The sequence below is a fragment of the Hyaena hyaena genome, unplaced genomic scaffold, assembly GCF_003009895.1.
Source record: "Hyaena hyaena isolate Hyena2069 unplaced genomic scaffold, ASM300989v1 scaffold_1590, whole genome shotgun sequence".
Classification (NCBI taxonomy): Eukaryota; Metazoa; Chordata; class Mammalia; order Carnivora; family Hyaenidae; genus Hyaena; species Hyaena hyaena.
In genome coordinates this window covers 53,725-73,368 of record NW_024082217.1, presented here as the reverse complement: position 1 = coordinate 73,368, position 19,644 = coordinate 53,725, and the positions used below count along the sequence as shown (strand labels likewise).

Below are 19,644 nucleotides of genomic sequence, written 5' to 3'. Positions count from 1 at the left end.
TAAAAAAAAAAAAAAAAAAAAAAAAAAAAATGTTTTTTATATTGAGAAACAGAGAGAAAGAGAGAAAGAGATCATAACCAGGGGAGGGGCAGAGAGAGAGACACACACAGATTCCAAAGCAGGCTCCAGGCTCTAAGTTGTCAGCACAGAGCCCGACTCAGGGTTCAAACTCAGAAACTGGGAGATCATGATCTGAGCCAAAGTTGGATGCTTAACTGACTGAACTACCCAGGCACCCCTCAAATGTCTTTTAATCTATAGATTTTCCCTCCTTTTCCCCCCTTGTCATTTAAGAAGTATGTCATCTGAGGGTGTTGGGGTGGCTCAGCTGGTTGAGTGTCTGACTCTTGGTGTCAGCTCAGGTCTTCACCTCATGATTCAAGCATTTGAGCCCCGTGTAGGGCTTCACATTGACAGTGTGGAGCTTGCTTGGAATTCTCTCTCTCCTTCTCTTTCTCTACCCTTCCTCTGCTCACTCTATCAAAATAAATAAATAAAAAGAAAAAAACTTTTTAAAGTACATCATTTGATCTACATCATTTCCCACATTCAGGATTTTACTGATTGTAACCCTATGATATGGTTTAGCATGTTCCTCTTGCCTCTGTTTCCTATAAACTAGACCTACAGGCTCTATCAAATTCAGGTTCAGTTTTTTGGCAAGAACACTTTACAGGTGGCACTGTGTGCTAGGACATTTCTTACATCACTTCAGAAAGGTAACAATGCTTGGCTTGTGATCACTTTGAAAAAAGAATGTAATAAATACTCACTGAACTAAATTTGGAAAATAAAACTTAGAAAACTATTAAAATTTTGAGAAAATTGGTCACCCAAATTCCCATCCCTGTGGGTCTATTAACAAAATTTTTTTATTTTCTACAAAATCTTAAGATCTTTTTTTTAAATTTTTTTTAATGTTTTATTTATTTCTGAGAGAGAGACAGCGTGAGTAGGGGAGGGTCAGAGAGAGAGGGAGACACAGAATCTGAAACAGGCTCCAGGCTCTGAGCTGGCTGTCAGCACAGAGCCCGATGCGGGGCTCGAACCCACAAACCATGAGATCTGACCTGAGCCGAAGTCTGACACTTAATCGACTGAGCCACCCAGGCGCCCCCAAAAACTTAAGATCTTCTTGAGGCTCCTTCATTTATTAATAGACCAAGCAGTCATTGGGCACCTACGGTAGGCAAGTACTGTTTCTGGGGATGGGATATACAGCAGCGGACGAAACAAAGCCTGTCCTCATAGAGCTTTCATTCTAGCTGGGGCAGACAGTTAACTGAGAATTAAACAAGAACTAGGAGAATAAGGGCTAGAAATAAAAATAAAGCCCGGTAACAGGAATAGGGAATGCTGGGGGGTAGGGGGGATACAGGGTGATCGATGTCACCTCACTGAGAAGGGGACATTGGCAGACAGTTGCATAATGTGAGGAAACAAGCTGTGCAACAATTGGGGGAAGAACATTCCAGCAGAGGGAGCAGAGATTTTGAAGGACAGCGAATAGGATGGGGGGGGTGGGGGGCACAAGTAGAAGAGCTCAGAGAGGCAGCTGGGAGCCTGAGCAGGTAGGAACCTATAGGTGATTTTAAGTTTTTATCTTTTATTCTGAATGAGAGCTTTAGCAACGGATCTTTGGTACAGTTCATCCAGGACATCAAAAAACAGGGAACCTGTGTACAACAGGAATGTGGGTCTTGCCATTAAATGTTTCACTATTTAGAAAAGGATCACAAGAAAAGCTGAGGGACAAAATGCTCGTTGTGAAAGGTTTGGTAACACAACTCTTGTGATCATGGGGCTTCTGACGCAGCACAGGGTAACAGAGAGAAGAATATCAGAGTAAGTCAGAAGGCCTGGTTTCTACTATCAGTTCCCTTTTTTGTTAGCAGAGTGACCTCAGGCCAAGTCCTTGATCTGAACATCAGGTTCCTTCTGTCATCCACTCTACCAGTCTCTTCAGGTTATTGTCAGAATAAAATTAAATGCTACTCGGGAAAATGTTCACAACCTGAAATGACTTGTACCAATGTGAGAATTATTATCTGGATTTAATGTGATTTTAAAAAGAAAAACCACCCAACAAAGAGAACTCTGATTTGCTACTAAATCACTATTCCTCAGATAAGCTACATATCAAAGAAATTCTCAGTAAAGGCAAAATTGGATTTAGCTATGATACCAGATGGCTTTCATTCTCACCACTGCCTCAATTCTGAAATAATTATGTTTCAGCATGGTAATTATAAGTCAAGCTATACAAACATACTGTAAACACAAACTTAAAATGGATGAAAACTCCAATATGTAAAAAGGTAATGACTGTTGGAAAAAAAACCTTGAAAAGGGAATGGGAATAGAAAGAAAAAAGTTAGTCCTCTTTTAGATCCTGATGAAAGTAAATGTGCACTATAAAGATGATTCAAGGGGGCGCCTGGATGGCTCGGTCAGTTAAGCATCTGACTTCAGCTCAGGTCATAATCTCACAGTTCGTGGGTTTGAGCCCCTCACTGGGCTCTGTGCTGACAGCTCTGTGCTGACAACTGGAGCCTGCTTCAGATTCTGTCTCCTTCTCTCTCTGCCCCTCCCCAACTCCCCAACTGTCTCTCTCTCACTCAAAAAATAAACATTAAAAAATATTTTTTTAAAGATGATTCAAATATTATTTTTTTAAGTTTATTGATTTTGAGAGAGAGTGTGCAGAGGAGGGACAAAGAGAAAGAGAGAGAAGAGAGAATCCCAATTTAGAACCTTCTGAACTATCAGTGTGGGGCACAATTTCACCAACAGTGAGATCATGACCTGAGCCGAAATCCAGAGTCAGACTCCCTAAGTGACTGAGCCATCCAGGTGCCCTTCAAATATTTTAAATCCTTTTCGACTCAGGGAATTTAGACCTCCTGCATATTTGCATTTGGGCTTCTGACATGGGTAAATAATTGGAAAAAGAAGCCAGGTTAGGTTTGAAAAATCACCACCACCCACCAGGATACACATTTTAGCAAACTCTTCAGAAAGTCAAAAATGCTATATGGTTGTGTGTAAAAAGTTAGAAAGAACTACTAATTATCAGAAGTAAATGTCAATGATAACTTAGAGACAGGCAGAAAGTATTTTAGCTCTAAAGACCTCAAACAAGTTGGAAGCCTACCCTCTAGCTACCATCAGTAACACTTTCCGGCCCAATCAAGAATCATTTATTAAGACATACTTGCAAATTCTATTGTTCTAACTGTTAAACAAACAACAGGGGCGCCTTGGATGGCTGTCAGTTAGGCGTTGACTCTTGATTTCAGCTCAGGTCATGACCTCAAGGTTCACGAGTTCGAGCCTTCTGTAAGGCTCTGCACTCTCAGCTCCGAGGCTGCTTGGTACTCTCTCTTTCCCTTTCTCTCTCTCTCTCTCTGCCCCTTTCCCACTCACACGCATGTGTGTGTGTGCTCTTTCTCTCAAAATAAATTATAAAAACTTTAAAACAAAAAGTGGAGTAGGTATGATTCCCATCCTAGAACTTCCCACGTGAACTAGTTTAAAGTTTAACAACAACCAGAATGAAAAGTTTTAGTTTAAGAACTTAAGTCCATTACTAATAGAAAATAGATCTTAAAAAATAATAACAAGGAGCTGGAAAACACACAATGGCTAACATACAGGTCCCTTAGAATGAAAATTTAGCATTAACTTTCATTTTTGTGTCTTTACTTTGTATGTATTTGAGTTTTTTAATTGATGGTTTAATTTGCCAGAATGAGAAAGAACATTACATTTTTATAACAGAGTCCCATGGAAGTGTAAAATAAATGGACCCAGATGCCACACTATTGAGGACTTTTTGATCACTCTTTGTAATTATTATGAATAAGTGTTATGCTTTTTCAAAAGCCATTTTTTTCCAGTTGTCATTTCCTGTTTCTCTGGCTTTGATGATTCATAAAGTAGGCTATAAATCTCAGTTAGCTCTTGTTTTTATTTAGTTGAAATGTTGAGGGGCAAGGGAGAGGGGGGTTACTAATAAATCTTGTATCTCTCTGGAAACACAACTTGCATGTTCTTTATTCTTAATTTCTTGACTCCAAATATGAAAAAAAAACTTTAAGAAGCACAAAGGAAAATGTACTTAAATTTACTCTCCTTTATTGAAGGTAAGGGGCAATAGGTGCAGCTTTCCAACTTATTTTTTTAATGTTACCCACCACTAACCATCACCATATTAAAACCCATTAAACTAACAAAGGACCAATTTAGCTTATTATTTTATACCTTCAACAAATGTTTACTGAGTGGCTACTATGTCCCAGATATATACTAAGTATACAGAAGTAAACAAATAAAAACTCCTGCTTTCGTGGAGTTTAAATTCTGTAAGGGTAGAGAAAAAGGATAAACAAATTATAAGGAAAGTTAGGTAGTAATAAGAGCTCTGGAGAAAAAAAAAACAGGAAAGGGAAATACAGAGTGTGTTAGGGGTAAGGGTGTTATCATTTTATTTTTATTTTTGGGGGGGGCACAAGTGAGCAAGGGGCAGAGAGAGACAAAGAGAAAAGTGGAGCTCAGAGGGACAGAGAGAGAGAGAGAGAGAGAGAGAGAAGTGGGGCTCACTGGAAGCAGGGTTTGAGCTCCTGCAAGGCTCATGCTCACATATGCGGGGCTCAAGCTCACCTGATGTGGGACTCAAACTCACCAACCGAGAGATCATGACCTGAGCGGAAGTCAGATGTTTAACGACTGATCCAAACAGGTGCCCAGAGTGTTAACATCTTAAATAGGGTGGTCTGGAAATGTCTCTTTGAAAAGGTGGTATTTCAGTCAAGATTTGTAAGCCATGCAATTATCAAGGGTAGGACATTCCAGGCAAAGGGAAAAGCAAACATAAAAGCTCCGAAGCAGGAGAGTATGTTCTAGTCTGAAGAAGAGTTAAGAGGCCAGAACAACCAGAGTAAAGAGAAGAAGAATAAAGATTCTAAATCTCCTTTCTGGCTTTTCACCAAGACATTCTGAGGTATGGTTTTTCATTATTTTGCAGATTTCGTGACTACCATATATGTCACCTAGTGACTGTGGGGCTCATAACCTCTGGCAGCCAGTGAAGCAAATGAATGCCCTTCTCAGAGTAATGCTTTTAAACGCATAAAATAAAAAATATAAAATTATAAAAGAAACTAATTACATTAAAATACAGTTCTAGCCCTAGGCCTCCAAACTTCGTGAAGGGTCAGCAAGTTAAGAGCTCCTGAATTTTCTAGGGTGATGGAAATGTTACACAGATATATACACTTGTTAAAACTTATTGACTTGCACACTTAAGATCTCTACATTTCACTGTATGTAAATTATGCCTCAACTTAAAAAACCCTTGAATATATATATTTTTTAATGTTTATTTATGTTGAGAGAATGTGCAGGCATGAGCACAGGAGGTGCAGAGAGAGGGGGAGAGAAAGAATCCCAAGCAGACTCCATGCTATCAGCCAGAGCCTAATGTGGGTACAATCCCACAAACCACAAGATCATGACCTGAGCAGAAATCAAGAGTCAGAGGCTTAACCATGAGCCACCCAGGTGCCCCAAAACCTTGAATATTCTAGTCCCTCTTTATTTTATAGATGAAGAACAGGCTCACTCAAAAGCCAGAGTCTTACCAAAGGCTTTTATGATTTGCAGTATTCTTTTTTTTCTTTAAAGATTTTATTTTTATTTTTAAGTAATCTCTATACCGAATGTGGGGCTTGAACTCAACCCTGAGATCAAGAGTGGAGACCAAGTGGGGTGTCTGGATGGCTCAGACTTGAGCATCAGACTTCGGCTCAGGTCATGATCTCATGGTTTATGAGTTCAAGACCCTTATGAGGCTCGCTGCTGTCAGCAAAGAACTCGCTTGGGATCCTCTGTCCCCCCCCCCCGTCCCTCCCCTGCTCATGCTCACTCTCTCTCTCAAAAATAAATATATATATAAAAAAAAGTGGAAATCAAGAGCCAGCCAGGAGCCCCAGTATTCTTACTTAAATATACAGGGCTAGTTTCAACTGAAGACCTACCCATTCACAACCACCAATCATTTGTGATTTTATATATTAACTATGCCCATTGCAAGTGATCAAGCTGTTTTTAGAGCCTGGATGAAAAGGGCACTTACTCCAAACCAGATCCCTACCCCATAGTAGAACCATCAGACCACAGTCTGTGGTCTAGAAAAGATAGGGAGGTGAATGTGTTAAGGAAGTAAAAAGGGAAGGGGAGAAGCAGAAGGAAGAAAATAGAGTAATTTCCTATATTCCCAAAGCTCTTGAGTTAAGAAAAGCAACAACTTTTATAGTCTAATTTTAATAGATATTATAAACATTTCCCCTTAATATGTAAGGTCAATTCTACCTACTTGCATAGGATATAATCAAGTAAGGAAGAATCTCAAATTAATAAACCCTTCTATTGACTTACCAGATGGGACACTCCAAGATTTTCTGCATAGCATTAAGGACATTTTGTACTTCTTCAACACGATCTGCAGATAAATCCATTTCTCCCTGTTCCAATGAATGTTAAGGGATAAACTTAAATATATGTATATATATATATATATATACACACATATATATATACACATGTACACACACATACACAAGTCACTTTAAAAGATTTGTAAGAAAAACAGCCTAGTTTCATTAAATGTCATTTTTATTTTTTTATTTATTTTATTTTATTTTTTTAAATGTATTTCTAGGAGAGAGAGAGAGACAGCGTGAGCGGGGGGCGGGGAGGGGTCAGAGAGAGAGGGAGATACAGACTCCGAAATAGGCTCCAAGCTCTGAGCTGGCAGTCAGCACAGAGCCCGACGTGGGGCTGGAACCCATGAACAGCGAGATCATGACCTAAGCAAAAGTCAGACGCTTAACCGACTAAGCCACCCAGGCGCCCCTAAATGTCATTTTTAAATAAGAGAAACTTAACGACTGGAGTGCTTTAAGATTATACCAACCATAGAATTAATGACAAAACTTTATTGTTTTTTAATTCAAAAAAATCGTTGGGGCGCCTAGGTGGCTCAGTTGGTTGAGCATCAGACTTTGGCTCAGGTCATGATCTCGTGGTTCGTGAGTTCGAGCCCCAAGCTGGGCTCTGTGCTGACAGTTCAGAGACTGGAGCCTGCTTCAGATTCTGTGTCTCTGTCTTTCTGTCCCTGCCCTGCTCACACTGTCTCTCTCTAAAAATAAATAAACATTTAAAAAATTTTAAGTTGTTTTTTGTAATTAAAGACCATTTACGTTCTCTATTTTTTCCCCACATATAGCCTCCAACCACTTCCTTTTGGTGTTTTCCTCTCTCCAAGAAAAAGCCACAAGGGAGTGACTGAGTAGCCTCATATTTCTCCAATCACCTGGCTCTTTTCTTTATCTTACTTAAAACCAAACTCAACAAAAACAAACCAACACCAACCCACGCTCCCCACCCCTGCTCTTCCCCAGGGTTTCCCACTGGTGTGCATTCATCTCGGGATCCCTTTAGGCACTTCCATACCAGAAACATCCGTGACTGCTGACACCCCTCTACTTTCTTCTTGTCCCTTCTCGGAAACGCGTATGAAGCCAGTTCTTTCTTCAGGGCTCTCCCTCGCTCAAAATCCACCCCCTTCTGGGGCGCCTGGGTAGCCCAGTCGGTTAAGCGTCTGACTTCAGCTCAGGTCATGATCTCACTGCTTGTGAGTTCAAGCCCCGCGTTGAGCTCTGTGCTGACAGCTCAGAGCCTGGAGCCTGCTTCAGATTCTGTGTCTCCCTCTCTCTGCCCCTCCCCTGCTTGTGTTCTCTCTCTCTCTCAAATATAAAATAAAGTATAAAAAGTTTAAAAAAAAAACACCCACCCCCTTCCTATTCTCCGACACATTCCCGCTCCCTTTCCTTCCTCAGGATCCCCTTCTCACACATCCCAGCCCGTCTTTTTACACTATGATATTCCCTTCAGGACACATGCCAGTTCCTGTCACCCTCGGACACCCCGCTCCCTCCCTTGTCTTCAGTGCCTCCCCCACCCCCACCCCGGGACCCACAAGGTGTCCCCCTCCCCACAATTTCCCCAGACTTAACGTCTTAGGCTTCTCTGGTTCCACCCTCCCTCCGCCCGCCCCTGCCAGGTAACACCCATCTTGTTCTCCCCCACTCTCTCCCTACCTGTTCCCTGCCGGTCCCTCGGAGCACCCCTCGGGCCCTGTCCCTTCCGGCGAGTTCTCTCACCTTTACCCAGAGCAAAGCGTCGGGGCTTCCCGGGCCCAGGGCCCCACTTACATAAAAACCTCCCGGACCGCCCTCAGTCCAGAAAAACCTCAGGGACCTCTTGCCGCACAGTCGCACTTTTCAATTTTTCTGTAATTCCCGCGCTTTTCTGTTGCCACGGAAACAGTCCGCAGCCGCGGAGCGAGAACCGCTCAGAATACAGGATCTAAACACGTTACGGAAGGGCGGAGCCAAAAGAGCCGAGAGTCTTTCCGGACCCCTGATTGGCCATCCAGTCTCCCCGCCTTACGTAATTAGAAAGGGACGGAAGAGAGAATTCTCCCCCAGTTTTCTATGAGGCCCCTGCCCCTTCACCTCTACACTTTCAGTTGCAGCTAATTACGTCACAGAGAATGCGGGACTAGGGTCGGGATCACTACTGAGGCCCGAATAGGAGCGCAAGATACTGCCTGAAACAGTAGCAAAAAGAGGCTCCGTTCCCGAATTTCCGCCGCCATGGAAAGCTCCAGTTTAGGTAAATAAAAGGATTGTGTGGGGAAAACTACAATTTCCAGCATGCATTGCGGATCGAAAGGCCTTCGCCACAGTGTTTCTTGGAAACTGTAGTCTTATGGAGAGGCGCTTCCGACACCGGAAGCGGGCAAGATTGTCACGGCAATCCGCTTGACAGGTTGAAGAGCTCCGTGCGCTTACGCACGTAAACAGATATGGATTGGAGTATTAATTTTTCACATCTTGAGAGCGGAGAATAGGCTAAAGAACCTGCAAGTCCCAGGAAGACTACAATTCCCATCCAGTCCCGCAAGTCTCGGGCAAGGAGTCTACCGAGGTCAGTGACCTAAGGGAACGCAGTGGGCGCCGAATATACCTGGGAAGGGGTAATGGGCCCCGGCCCACGACTGCGCACTTGTAGTTCCGCCCCTCTGCCCCAGTGTTTGTTGTTGTTGTGCTGTTCTGGCTGCGGTTGCCCCGCCCCTGCCACGCATGCTCGGCCAATCAAGGGAGGTGGTCGTTTTGAGAGACAGCTGGTAAGAGCCAATCATCTTGTCGGAAACTCAGAAACTGGGGGCTAGGCCCTATTTCTATCCGCCATGTTAGATTTACCCCGCAGGGATAGCAGCGGAGCTGGCAGCGAAAGGTTTTTGCACTGGCCTCGGGCAGGCGCCCCCCGGGGGCGGGGAGCTGGTAAGGAAGTAGCTGCGGTTACAGAGGGGTGGGAGCATATCGCCACTGAGAGAGCTAGGGGAAGTTTAAGGAAGGGGTCCTGCAAAAAGAGAGGGGCGACTTTTTCTATGTCTGGGGGCAGCCAGTTTTTTAACTGGTTGAGAGAGCCGTTCGGGCCAAGGGGCTGAGGGCGGCGGCTACTGCCACAGAGATGGAGGGTCCATGGCTCAGAACGCTTGGTATCTGCTGATAGAAGGCCGAGACTCTAGCAGAAAGAGGGCCTAGGCAAAGAAAGCGAGATTCTTCGGGATGGTGACACGGTCTTGGGGACATGGAGGGCTAGGGAAACGATAACTGGGGGACGAGGATAAAGTCTGCAAGGAAAAAAAATGACAGTGCCCACACAGCCTCCCCTCCCCCCCCACCCCCGCTTGTTGAGAACCGTGTAAAGATGTCTCCTTGGTCAGAGGCCTTTGGTTTTGGAAAGGCACCGTTTTTCCTTTTTGTCAAGCACCCAGTAGTATGTCCCATGTTTTAACCCCCGGATAGCTTGTCAGGCCTTTGGTGGAGATGGTAATCAAAGCTCAGGTTCCCAGGTCCGCTTCACTAAAGGGATTTTTGGTATTCTGAAAAAATTGACGTAGAGGAAACCCTGACTTGTGCCAAGCAAAGGTGAGCCAGTGGCATGAACTTATAAGGTCAGTTTTGAAAGCTGAAGGCCTAGGACCCAGCCGTCAGACTTTACTGGCTTTTTAAACCTACAAGATCAGATGGTGCTAACCATAGCTTTGGTATTTCCACAAAGTCAAGATTAATGCTCTTGCTGAAAGAATTTTCACATAAAAGCCAAACAGAAATAGGCAGTTCTTTAAGAAGACCTGGATATGTTCCAGCTAAACTAGAATCCCCCACTTCCTGTTTTCTCTCATCAGGCTACCAGCTGGATGAGCTCCAAGATATCTAAACTAATTTTAATTGTGTAATTTGAGACAAGGGGCGTTAGATTAGTTTCCTCCTGGACTCTCAAAAGAGTGGAAGTGTTTCTGGGAAGTTGAAAAATAAGAAAGTGATTCAGAATACCCACTTTTTGGCTGACTGAATCAGTTACTTCATTTCCCAGATTTTTTTTCCCCCTCAAGAATCTAGAAAGTTGTCCTGGGGAGGAGTTCTGTCCAAATGTTAAGGACCCCAAGAATTTCATTCCATATGAATGAATATTAGATGTCAGTAGATTTGTGCTAGAAACTGCTGTTGTTTTGGTTGTGACCTTGACTGTAGGTAGGGACAAAGAATGAAAAAAAAATTGGAGGATGATTGGTTTTGAATTTTAAAAAATCTCTGATCCTCAGAAAGTTCAAAGTCCTTTTAATGTTTTGTTTTTAAGAGAGAGAGTGAAAGAGAGCATGCAAGCAGAGGAGGGGCAGAGAGAGAGGAGGGAGAGGGAGAATCCCAAGCAGGCTCCGCTCTGTCAGCACGGAGCCAGACGCAGAGCTTGACCCTGTGAACCGTGAGATCATGATCTGAGCCAAAATCAAAAGTCAAGTGTCAGATTCTTAACCAACTGAGCCACCCCGGCACTCCCAAAGTCCTTTTTAATGACACTCTCAATTGTATTGTTTCACAGGAGAGTACATTATATCGTGGACAAACGGGACTGTTTTGGCTTCTAAAGACTGATTTGTTACTATAATTTTTGTGTTTGATTAATGTTTTCAGAAAACTTGCACACACATTTTTGTTTGACCTGTTTTACAGATTAAGCAACCAATCTGCTCAGTTCAAATGACTTGCTGTTATGTACATAGCTAGTAATGTGTCAGAGCTGTGTCTAGAGCCCAGCTCTTCTCAGCCCTTTAGCTACCTCCCCCATTACACTGCAAACTCTTGAGACATAGTTGTTCATTTCCTTTCTCCATTTGCCTAGAGCAGAATCTGATTCTTTCAAGAGATTTCTTAAAATATTTGCTGATGAATATGTTTAAAAGATGACCTTTTCTATTGCAACTTAGGTTTAGATTTTAATAAAGTATTTTTTCACAGAGTCATAAGAACAAAACAATCTAGATGTGCCTGGGTGGCTCAGTCGGTTGAGCATCCGACTCTTGATTTTGGCTCAGGGCATGATCTCATGTTTCATGGGTTCGAGCCCCACACCGGTCTATGTGCTGATGGTGCCAAACCCTGCTTGGGATTCTCTCTTCCTCTCTCTCTGCCCCTCCCCCACATGTGCCTCTGAGCAGGCTCTCTTTCTCTCCAAAATAAATAAATAAACTTAAAATCTAACAACTCATCAGTAAATAAAATTCTTATTTAAAAACAACCGACCAGAACAAACATCAGATTATAGAATTGTTAACTTCTTAGGCAAATTTCTTATTTTCTTAAGGGTTACATAATTATGTTATGGATGAAGTAATGGCTGTTTGTCAAAATAATCCAATAGGGAAAGGGTATTGGTGTAACAAGATTAGTTGTGGGTTGTTGATAATTATGGAAAATTCCTGATGGGTCCTTGGGAGTTCATTGTATATTAATCTTTCTTCTTTTGTATATGTTTAAATTTTCCCATAATAGGTTTTTTTTTAATTAGGTTACAATAGTGTGGTCAAAACATTAGTTGACTGTGGTCAATCTATATTGGGGGATTTTGGAGCAATACAGAAGAATAGACAAAACGAGGGTAGCCTTGAGTTGTTTATTATAGTTATATGTCCATGATTCTCCACTTTTATGTATGAAATTCTCCATAAAAGAAAAGAAAGTAAAACTATCAAAAAAAAAAAAAACCCCACACATGAACTTGGATGAAAGTGTTGACTGCTACCCTTGTGTAGTTTCTTGGCTAGTATATTGGCTTCTAAATTGTTAAAACTGATCTTAAATTTTTTTTTTAATGTTTTATTTATTTTTGAGAGAGAGACAGCCTGAGCAGGGGAGGGTCAGAGAGAGAGAGGGAGACACAGAATCTGAAACAGGCTCCAGGCTCTGAGCTAGCTGTCAGCACAGACCCCGACATGGGGCTCGAACCCATGAATCGTGAGATCATGACCTGAGCCAAAGTCGGATGCTTAACCAACTGAGCTACCCAGGTGCCCCAAAACTGATCTTAATAAAGAGCCTGGGTTGCTCAATTTAGGAAAAGGCTGCTTTTCAAGGAAAAATATTGAATGTAGCTTTAAAGCTATGAGAATGTAAATTCCCTGAGGGTAGAGACCAATGGATGTTCTTCATCTTTGTTGGTATCTTGCTACTAGTGGATATTCAGTGGTATCTATTGAATTAACTAATCATAAGAAGTTCCATAAATCCAAAAGAATTTTACAACTGTTTGAGGATTTCTGTGGATGTGGCCAAAATGTATACTGTTTCAGCAAACATTTAACAGTGAAATTTGTTTTAAGTTACCCACCAGGTTGTAAGTAGCAGAAGAGCAGAGATACTGTGTTCTCCTTTGCTGTCATGTTGTCCTACCCTAACCCATATTAGGCCTTCACACGTATTCGTTGAATGAATGTTTATGCAGTTTATAGAACCCTTTTTAATGTGTTTTCTCTCTCACCCATCCTCTCAACTCTAGCCCCACAGCATGGAACCACAGGTTACTCTAAATGTGACTTTCAAAAATGAAACTCAAAGCTTTCTGGTTTCCGACCCAGAAAATACAACTTGGGCTGATGTCGAAGCTATGGTGAGTGTTAGCCGTCCTTTAAGCCTAATTTTTCCAAAGGTAGCTGTTTTTAGCAATGTCGTTTCATAGCTATCATATTTACCTTTTCTAGGCATTTTGGAGAATTACTTTTGAGAGGGGTTCAATATTCATATAGGCAATATTCTCCCCCCCCCACACCAAGAGAATAAATAAACAAATTCTTTAATTTGCAGCTAGGACTTGGAAAGCCTGTTAATTTTGGAAACAGTCTGAGGAATGAATTGGTGTGGACCCCACCCTACACAGGCTCCAGGGAAATGTTCTCCTGCCTGAGAGCAGATATGTTACTGTGGTTTGTGAACCACTAAGGATATAACCTGTTTTGCAAGAGCTAATTGTTTTTCTTGCTAGGTCAGAGAACATGACTTGCTCAGTCGACAGAACATGACTCTTGATCTTGAGGTTGTGTGTTCAAGTGCCTAGTGGGGTGTTGAGATTGCTTAAAAATTTGTTTAAATCTTTTTTTTTTTTTAGAAAGATAAGGCATTTCTTTTTTTTTTTTAAATGTTTTTTATTTATTTCTAGGAGAGAGAGAGAGAGACAGCATGAGCAGGGGAGGGTCAGAGTGAGAGGGAGTCACAGACTGAAACAGGCTCCAGGCTCTGAGCTGGCAGTCAGCACAGAGCCCAACGCGGGGCTTGAACCCACGAACCGCGAGATCATGACCTAAGCGAAAGTCGGACGCTTAACCGACTAAGCCACTCAGGCGCCCCAAAAATTTGTTTAAATCTTAAAAAAAAAAAAAAGTTGAGCATGGGGCGCCTGGGTGGTTCAGTTGGATGAGCGTCCAACTTTGGCTCAGGTCATGATCTTATGGTTCATGGGTTTGAGCCCCATGTCAGGCTCTGTGCTGACAGCTCAAAGCCTAGAGCCTGTTTCAGATTATGTGTCTCTGTCTCTCTCTGCCCCTCCCCTCCTGTGCTCTCTCTCTCGAAAATAAATATTAAAAAAAAAAAAAAAGTTGCTTAACAGCTCATCTGTTTTTTAATATATTTTTTGTTTTATTTTTAAATTTTTTTAAATTTTTTTTAAATTTTTTTTTTTTTTTTTTTTACAAATAGTTTATTGTCAAGTTGGTTGCTCATCTGTTTTTTTGTTGTTGTCAGTACCTTCCCTCCTCTTGGTTTGCCCTTTGTACTCTTCTGGCTTTTGTTTGGTTTGCAGTAGTGAATGTTTTACTTCCTATATAACCATGTTTATCCAACGAAACCCTTTGGTAAAAACCTGCTTTTATTTGGTTATGTGGTATGATAACTAAAAAGGAAAAGAAATGGTGGAAAGTCTTCAGAAGTTCATACCTTTTAACCACCTTCACCCATTTCACCCACCTCCCACCCCATGCAACCACCAGTGTCCTGTCTGTATCTGTGAGTTCATTGTTGTTATTTCACTTACTCAGTACCCTTAAGGTCAGAAGGGTTTTTTTTGTTATTGTTGTTTTTCTTTTTACCATTATAAAATAAACTACAGGAGAGATCTCTTTGTCTATAAAACTTATGCACTGTTCTGTAAGGTAAAGTTTTCCAAAGAGAGATTAATGGGTCACAAGGCATGTGATTTTAAATTTTAATAGATACTGCCAGGTGCTTTGCAGAACAGTTGTAGCAAATGCAGAAATGTATGAAGTGCCCTGAATTTTGACAACGTTGGATGTTAGGCTTTAAAATTTTTTCACCATCTATTGAGATGACATCTCATTGCTTTAATTTGCATAATTGTGACTACCATTAAGGTTGAACATCTTTTCATATATTTGATAGGCACATTTGATCTCTCCTGAGTGAAATCTCTATACACTTACACCACTTTTACCTGGATTGTGTGTTAGTCTTAATGATGAGCAGTTTTGCAGATGATCTTTGTGTATTGCTGGTAATAACCCTTCGTTATGAGTTGCAAATATTTTCCCTATTTTTTGTCTTTTGACATGGTTTTCTTCTTTTATGCCATTTAAATGTCTAATTTTTTTAAGTTTATTTATTTATCTTGGGAGAGACCATAAGCGCACGTGCGTGTGCCAGTCGGGAGAGAGGGAGAGAGAGAATCTCAAGCAGGCTCCGCACCTGTCAGCATGGAGTCCAATGCGGGGCTTGAACCAACAAACTGTGAGATTACAACCTGAGCTAAACTCAAGAGTCAGATGCCTAACTGGCTGAGCAACCCAAGAGCCCCTAAATGTTTAATTTTTATGTAGTGAAACTATGCCCACCCTTTCTTTTATGACTTCTGGGTTTCTGTTACGATCTGCTTTTTTGATATCATGTATGTACATTTCATTTGCAGGTAAAAGTTTCATTTGATCTGAACACTATTCAGATAAAATACCTGGATGAGGAAAATGAAGAGGTAAAGTATATTAATGTACCCATGGCCAGGTGTCCAGATAGGGATCTTATTTCTCAAGAATGATGGGGGATTAAAAAGTTCAGACTAACACTTTTCTCATTTGTGTAGTGGTTTAAATGTACTTGATAATTGCATGTTCTTAGCCCACTGTGGAATCTGAGATGGAGTTGAGAAATAAGGACTAAACATCGAAGAAAGAAATTTGAGCGATAACTTTTAAAACTATGTAGTGATATAGTCCAAATATACCACAGCCTGCCATTTAGCTTATAATAACAAAAATGACAAACCTTTCTTTACTGATTGCAATGTGTCAGTCTAACAACAGTACTACATATTAGGTATTACACTATTATCTGAAGCCCAGAGAGGTTAAGTAACTTGCCCAGAGGCACAAAAGTTTAGAAATAGGAGAGAAGGGGTTTATCGCATACACTGTGACTCCAGAGCCTGTCTCTTAACCTCTATATTATGCTGCCTCTTAATGTACCTGAAATAAAGAAGGTTACAGGAGTTAAGCAATAAGTCCTTAATTATTATTCACAGTTAGTTCATGATACTAGAAAAGCTGAATCCCTAACCTGAGATTCTTCGTCTTATCTGTGAGGCTGGTCCTAGTAACAGAAATGTTCCAATGACCAGAGGTTTATAATTCGCTGTTGCTTTTGTCCTTTTACAGGTATCCATCAATAGTCAAGGTGAGTTCCTGAGAGAACCAGCTCAACTTTATTTAAAACCCTTAATCAGGGGATGCCTGGGTGGCTCAGTCGGCTGAGGAACCAACTCTTGATTTCGGCTCAGGTCGTGATCTCAGAGTTGTGGGATCAAACCTCTGATTGGGATTCTCTCTTTCCCTACCCTTCTCCCCAACCCATGCGTGCATGTGCACTCTCTTTCTGTCTCTCAAGAAAGAAATTTTCAAGCCCTAATCTGTTGATGGGTGTATGCGTTTCCATTTACACTCAGATCTTGCTGCAGTAAATTTAACATACAGTAAATTGACATCACACTCACTTATCCATGGCCATTAGTTACATAGCAGATTTTTATTTTATAAGAGTTTTTAATATATACATTAGTGCCTTTGATTGGACCCTAAGGACAACTTTAATGGAAGTTTCTCTTATATTTAAGATGTTAATATTTTGAAAATATGATTCCCAGTTAAACACATATAACTCTGTTTTCCTGATGCTGCCTTTATCCCTGATTTGGTATATATGTTAATGTCAACTTATAAACAAGTGGTATTCCTGAGTGTATTTCTAAGATGGTTTGGTTGTTCAGAGTTTGGAGTGCATTTTCCCATAGGACCAATGTTGCGTTTAAAGGCTAGGTCCCCAGGCTAGCCCCAAAAGCTGATTTTAACCAGCTGTAATGATAGAACAGGCATATAATTTTATTGCACTTCACTTTATTATGCTTTGAAGACACTGCATTTTTTAACAAACTGAAGATTTGTGGTAACCCTGAGTCACTTTTTCCATCAGCTTTTGTTTACTTTGTGTCACATTTTGGTAATCTCACAGTACTTGAAATTTTTTCGTTATTATCACGGGATGATCTGTTATCTTTGTTTATGACTTGACTGGCTAAAATCTCAAGACAATGGTTAGCATTCTTTAGCAATAAAGTGTTTTTTAATTAAGGTATGTACATTTTTTTAGATATAATGTTATTACATTGCTTGATAGATTGCAGATAGTGGAAACATAACTTTTATATGCACTGGGAAACCATAAAATTGATTTGACTTGTAGTTTCCTGGCATTTGCTTTATTGCAGGGGTCTGGAACCAAAACTGCAATTCATTTGAGGTCTGCCTGGGTTAACACTATCCATGAACTCCCGTGCGTTCCCAGTTTCACTAAACCTAGTAAATTGAGGTTTTTTTTAGCTGGAAGGCTCCAGTAGCAGAGAGCGAGAGATTGAAGAGGTAGAACTAATCTACAAGTGGCTTCTATTTGCAGTGGGACGGGAATGGATAAAGGCAGCATAAAGGCAGTAGCTGTTCATGTGTAAGGATTTTAAGCAAAAAATTCTTAGAAGTGAGGATTGGCTGTACTTAAATAATATCTTTTGGGGTGGTGAAGAAATAACACAGTATATATATTCTTTGTCTTTTTAGGAGAATATGAAGAAGCACTTAAGGTAATCGTTATTTTCATCTTACTTGCAAATAATTTTTAAAATACTTATTAACTAAAACTTGAACCTGAATGCCATTAGCCATGAGGGGATACTAATGAAACGCAACAAAAACAGATTTTTAGGGAGTTTATGATGAGTAGGGCATACCACTCAGCAAAAGGCAGCTCCTGATATAAAAGTTCTTTCTAGATCTTGTTCTCTCTCATTGTTGGTCTTGGTGTCATTGTCGTGGGATTTAAAAATAAAAAGAACTGTGTAGAATGATCCTTTCTGGTTCACATTTTTCATCTCCTTCCTTCACCTTGTTGTTTTTGTTTTTTTTAACTAGGCTTCCTGTCCAACATGGGGCTTGAACTCATGACCATGATATCAAGTCACATGCTCTACTGACGGAGCCAGCCAGGTGCTCCACCTCATTTCCTATAGAATGTTATAAAGTGGGAGCATTCAAGGCATAAACTAACCAGTTAACCATCTCTTGCTTGTCAATAATGAATCGGAGCATTTCTCAAAGTCACATCTTTAAGGTGTGCCCAGCTGTCCTTTCGTTACCACCTTTGTAATTAAGATTTTTCTTTAAAGTTTGACTATATCCTTCGGGTGCCTGGGTGGCTCATTCCGATATGACTCAGGTCATGATCTCATGGTCTGTAAGTTCCAGCCCCACATTGGGCTCTATGCTGACAGCTCTGAGCCTGGAGCCTGCTTCAGATTCTGTCTCCTCTCTCTTTTCCTCCCCTGCTCGCTCGCTCTCGCTCGCTCTCAGAAATAAACATTAAAAAAATTAAAGTTTGATTATCCTTTATGAACTTGTAGTCCACAACAAAACTCTTTTCCCTAATCACTTTTGGTCTAGGTGAGGGAAGGGCAAGATTTTTTAAACTGGGAGCTGGATTTACCCTTTCTGTTGCCTGGTTAAAATTACTGTTATGGGTGCAACCTGACTCAGCAGTTCAGCCAGCCGACTTGGTTTTTACTCAGAAATCCTTATTTACTAGCCAGTCTCTTGGTTTTGGACATTCGGGCCCTTCCCGGGTTTCTCTTAGTTGAGCTGCTCATCTCTTAGTTATCTCATGCTTCATACTTTCCTTCTTCTCCAGCTTTCATGTGCTCTTCTTATTTCCCCTTTGCTGTTAAGCTGTTGTAACTTGCTGTGCTCCACACCCTTTCACCCTTGTCCAGCTGGCTCTTCTCTTTCCCTGTTCTCAGAAGCTACAATAGTTTCACTAAAAAAGTCTTCTACGGGCTTCCAAACTTTTCTCCTTCCCACAATCCCTGTTTATCTATGCAGTCAGAAATCTCAGACCTCAGGAGAGTCTAGATGTTGTATAAGCCTGCCCTGTCTCAGGAAATAAGACTTTGTATACATTTTTACATAGTACTACCTGATAGTTAAGATTCCGTGTTTATATTTTAACACATTTCATTATAGTAATTTTTTTGAGCAATTTTGTTCACAGACTTTGCTATACATTTTGTTAAAAGCCTCTTGGCTTATGGTCTAGAACAAGGGCTGGCAACTAGCCAGTGGGCCAGCCATATGTTTTTATAAATACAGTTGTATTGGAACCCAGCCATGTCTATTACATATTGTCTGTGGCTGCTTTTGTGCAGACTTGAGCAGAAACCACATGGCCTGCAAGCCTCAAATATTTATTATGTGGCCTTTTAAGAAGATTTGCTGATTCTTAATCTTAATACTTTTTAAACTTTTTGGCCATAGAATGCGTTTTTGTTTTTTTTTTTTTATTTCTAGGAGAGAGAGAGAGAGAGACAGCGTGAGCAGGGGAGGGTCAGAGAGAGAGGGAGTCACAGACTGACACAGGCTCCAGGCTCTGAGCTGACAGTCAGCACAGAGCCCGACGCGGAGCTCGAACCCACGAACCACGAGATCATGACCTAAGTGAAAGTCGGACGCCTAACCAACTAAGCCACCCAGGCGCCCCTAGAATGCGGTTTTTAAATGGAAGCTTGGGGTACCTGGGTGGCTCGGTCTGTTAAGCATCTGACTTTGGTTTTGGGCTCAGGTGATGATCTCATGGTCCATGA

General features: G+C 41.2%; 2 protein-coding genes across 8 annotated transcripts in view; one reads left to right on the top strand and one right to left on the bottom strand.

Moving 5' to 3' along the window:
- The window catches only part of BRCA1 (BRCA1 DNA repair associated), a 62,657-nt gene extending 54,327 nt beyond the window's left edge, over positions 1–8,330 (bottom strand). For all 5 annotated transcript variants that reach the window (XM_039224283.1, XM_039224284.1, XM_039224285.1 and 2 more), the window contains exons 1-2: positions 8,163–8,330; positions 6,439–6,524 (exon numbers count right to left, since the gene is read on the bottom strand). In XM_039224283.1, coding sequence (XP_039080214.1) covers positions 6,439–6,518 — 80 coding nt within the window. In that variant the 5' untranslated portion in view covers positions 6,519–6,524; positions 8,163–8,330. The remainder of the gene's footprint in view (positions 1–6,438; positions 6,525–8,162) is intronic.
- Positions 8,331–8,591: 261 nt separating this feature from the next.
- The window catches only part of NBR1 (NBR1 autophagy cargo receptor), a 28,107-nt gene continuing 17,054 nt past the window's right edge, over positions 8,592–19,644 (top strand). For 2 of the 3 annotated variants that reach the window (XM_039224291.1, XM_039224289.1), the window contains exons 1-5: positions 9,325–9,410; positions 12,967–13,077; positions 15,382–15,444; positions 16,124–16,142; positions 17,573–17,595. In XM_039224291.1, the coding sequence (XP_039080222.1) occupies positions 12,976–13,077; positions 15,382–15,444; positions 16,124–16,142; positions 17,573–17,595 (207 nt within the window). In that variant the 5' untranslated portion in view covers positions 9,325–9,410; positions 12,967–12,975. Of the gene's footprint in view, positions 9,055–9,324; positions 9,411–12,966; positions 13,078–15,381; positions 15,445–16,123; positions 16,143–17,572; positions 17,596–19,644 lie in introns of those variants that run through there. The other variant, XM_039224290.1, reaches the window with a different exon arrangement.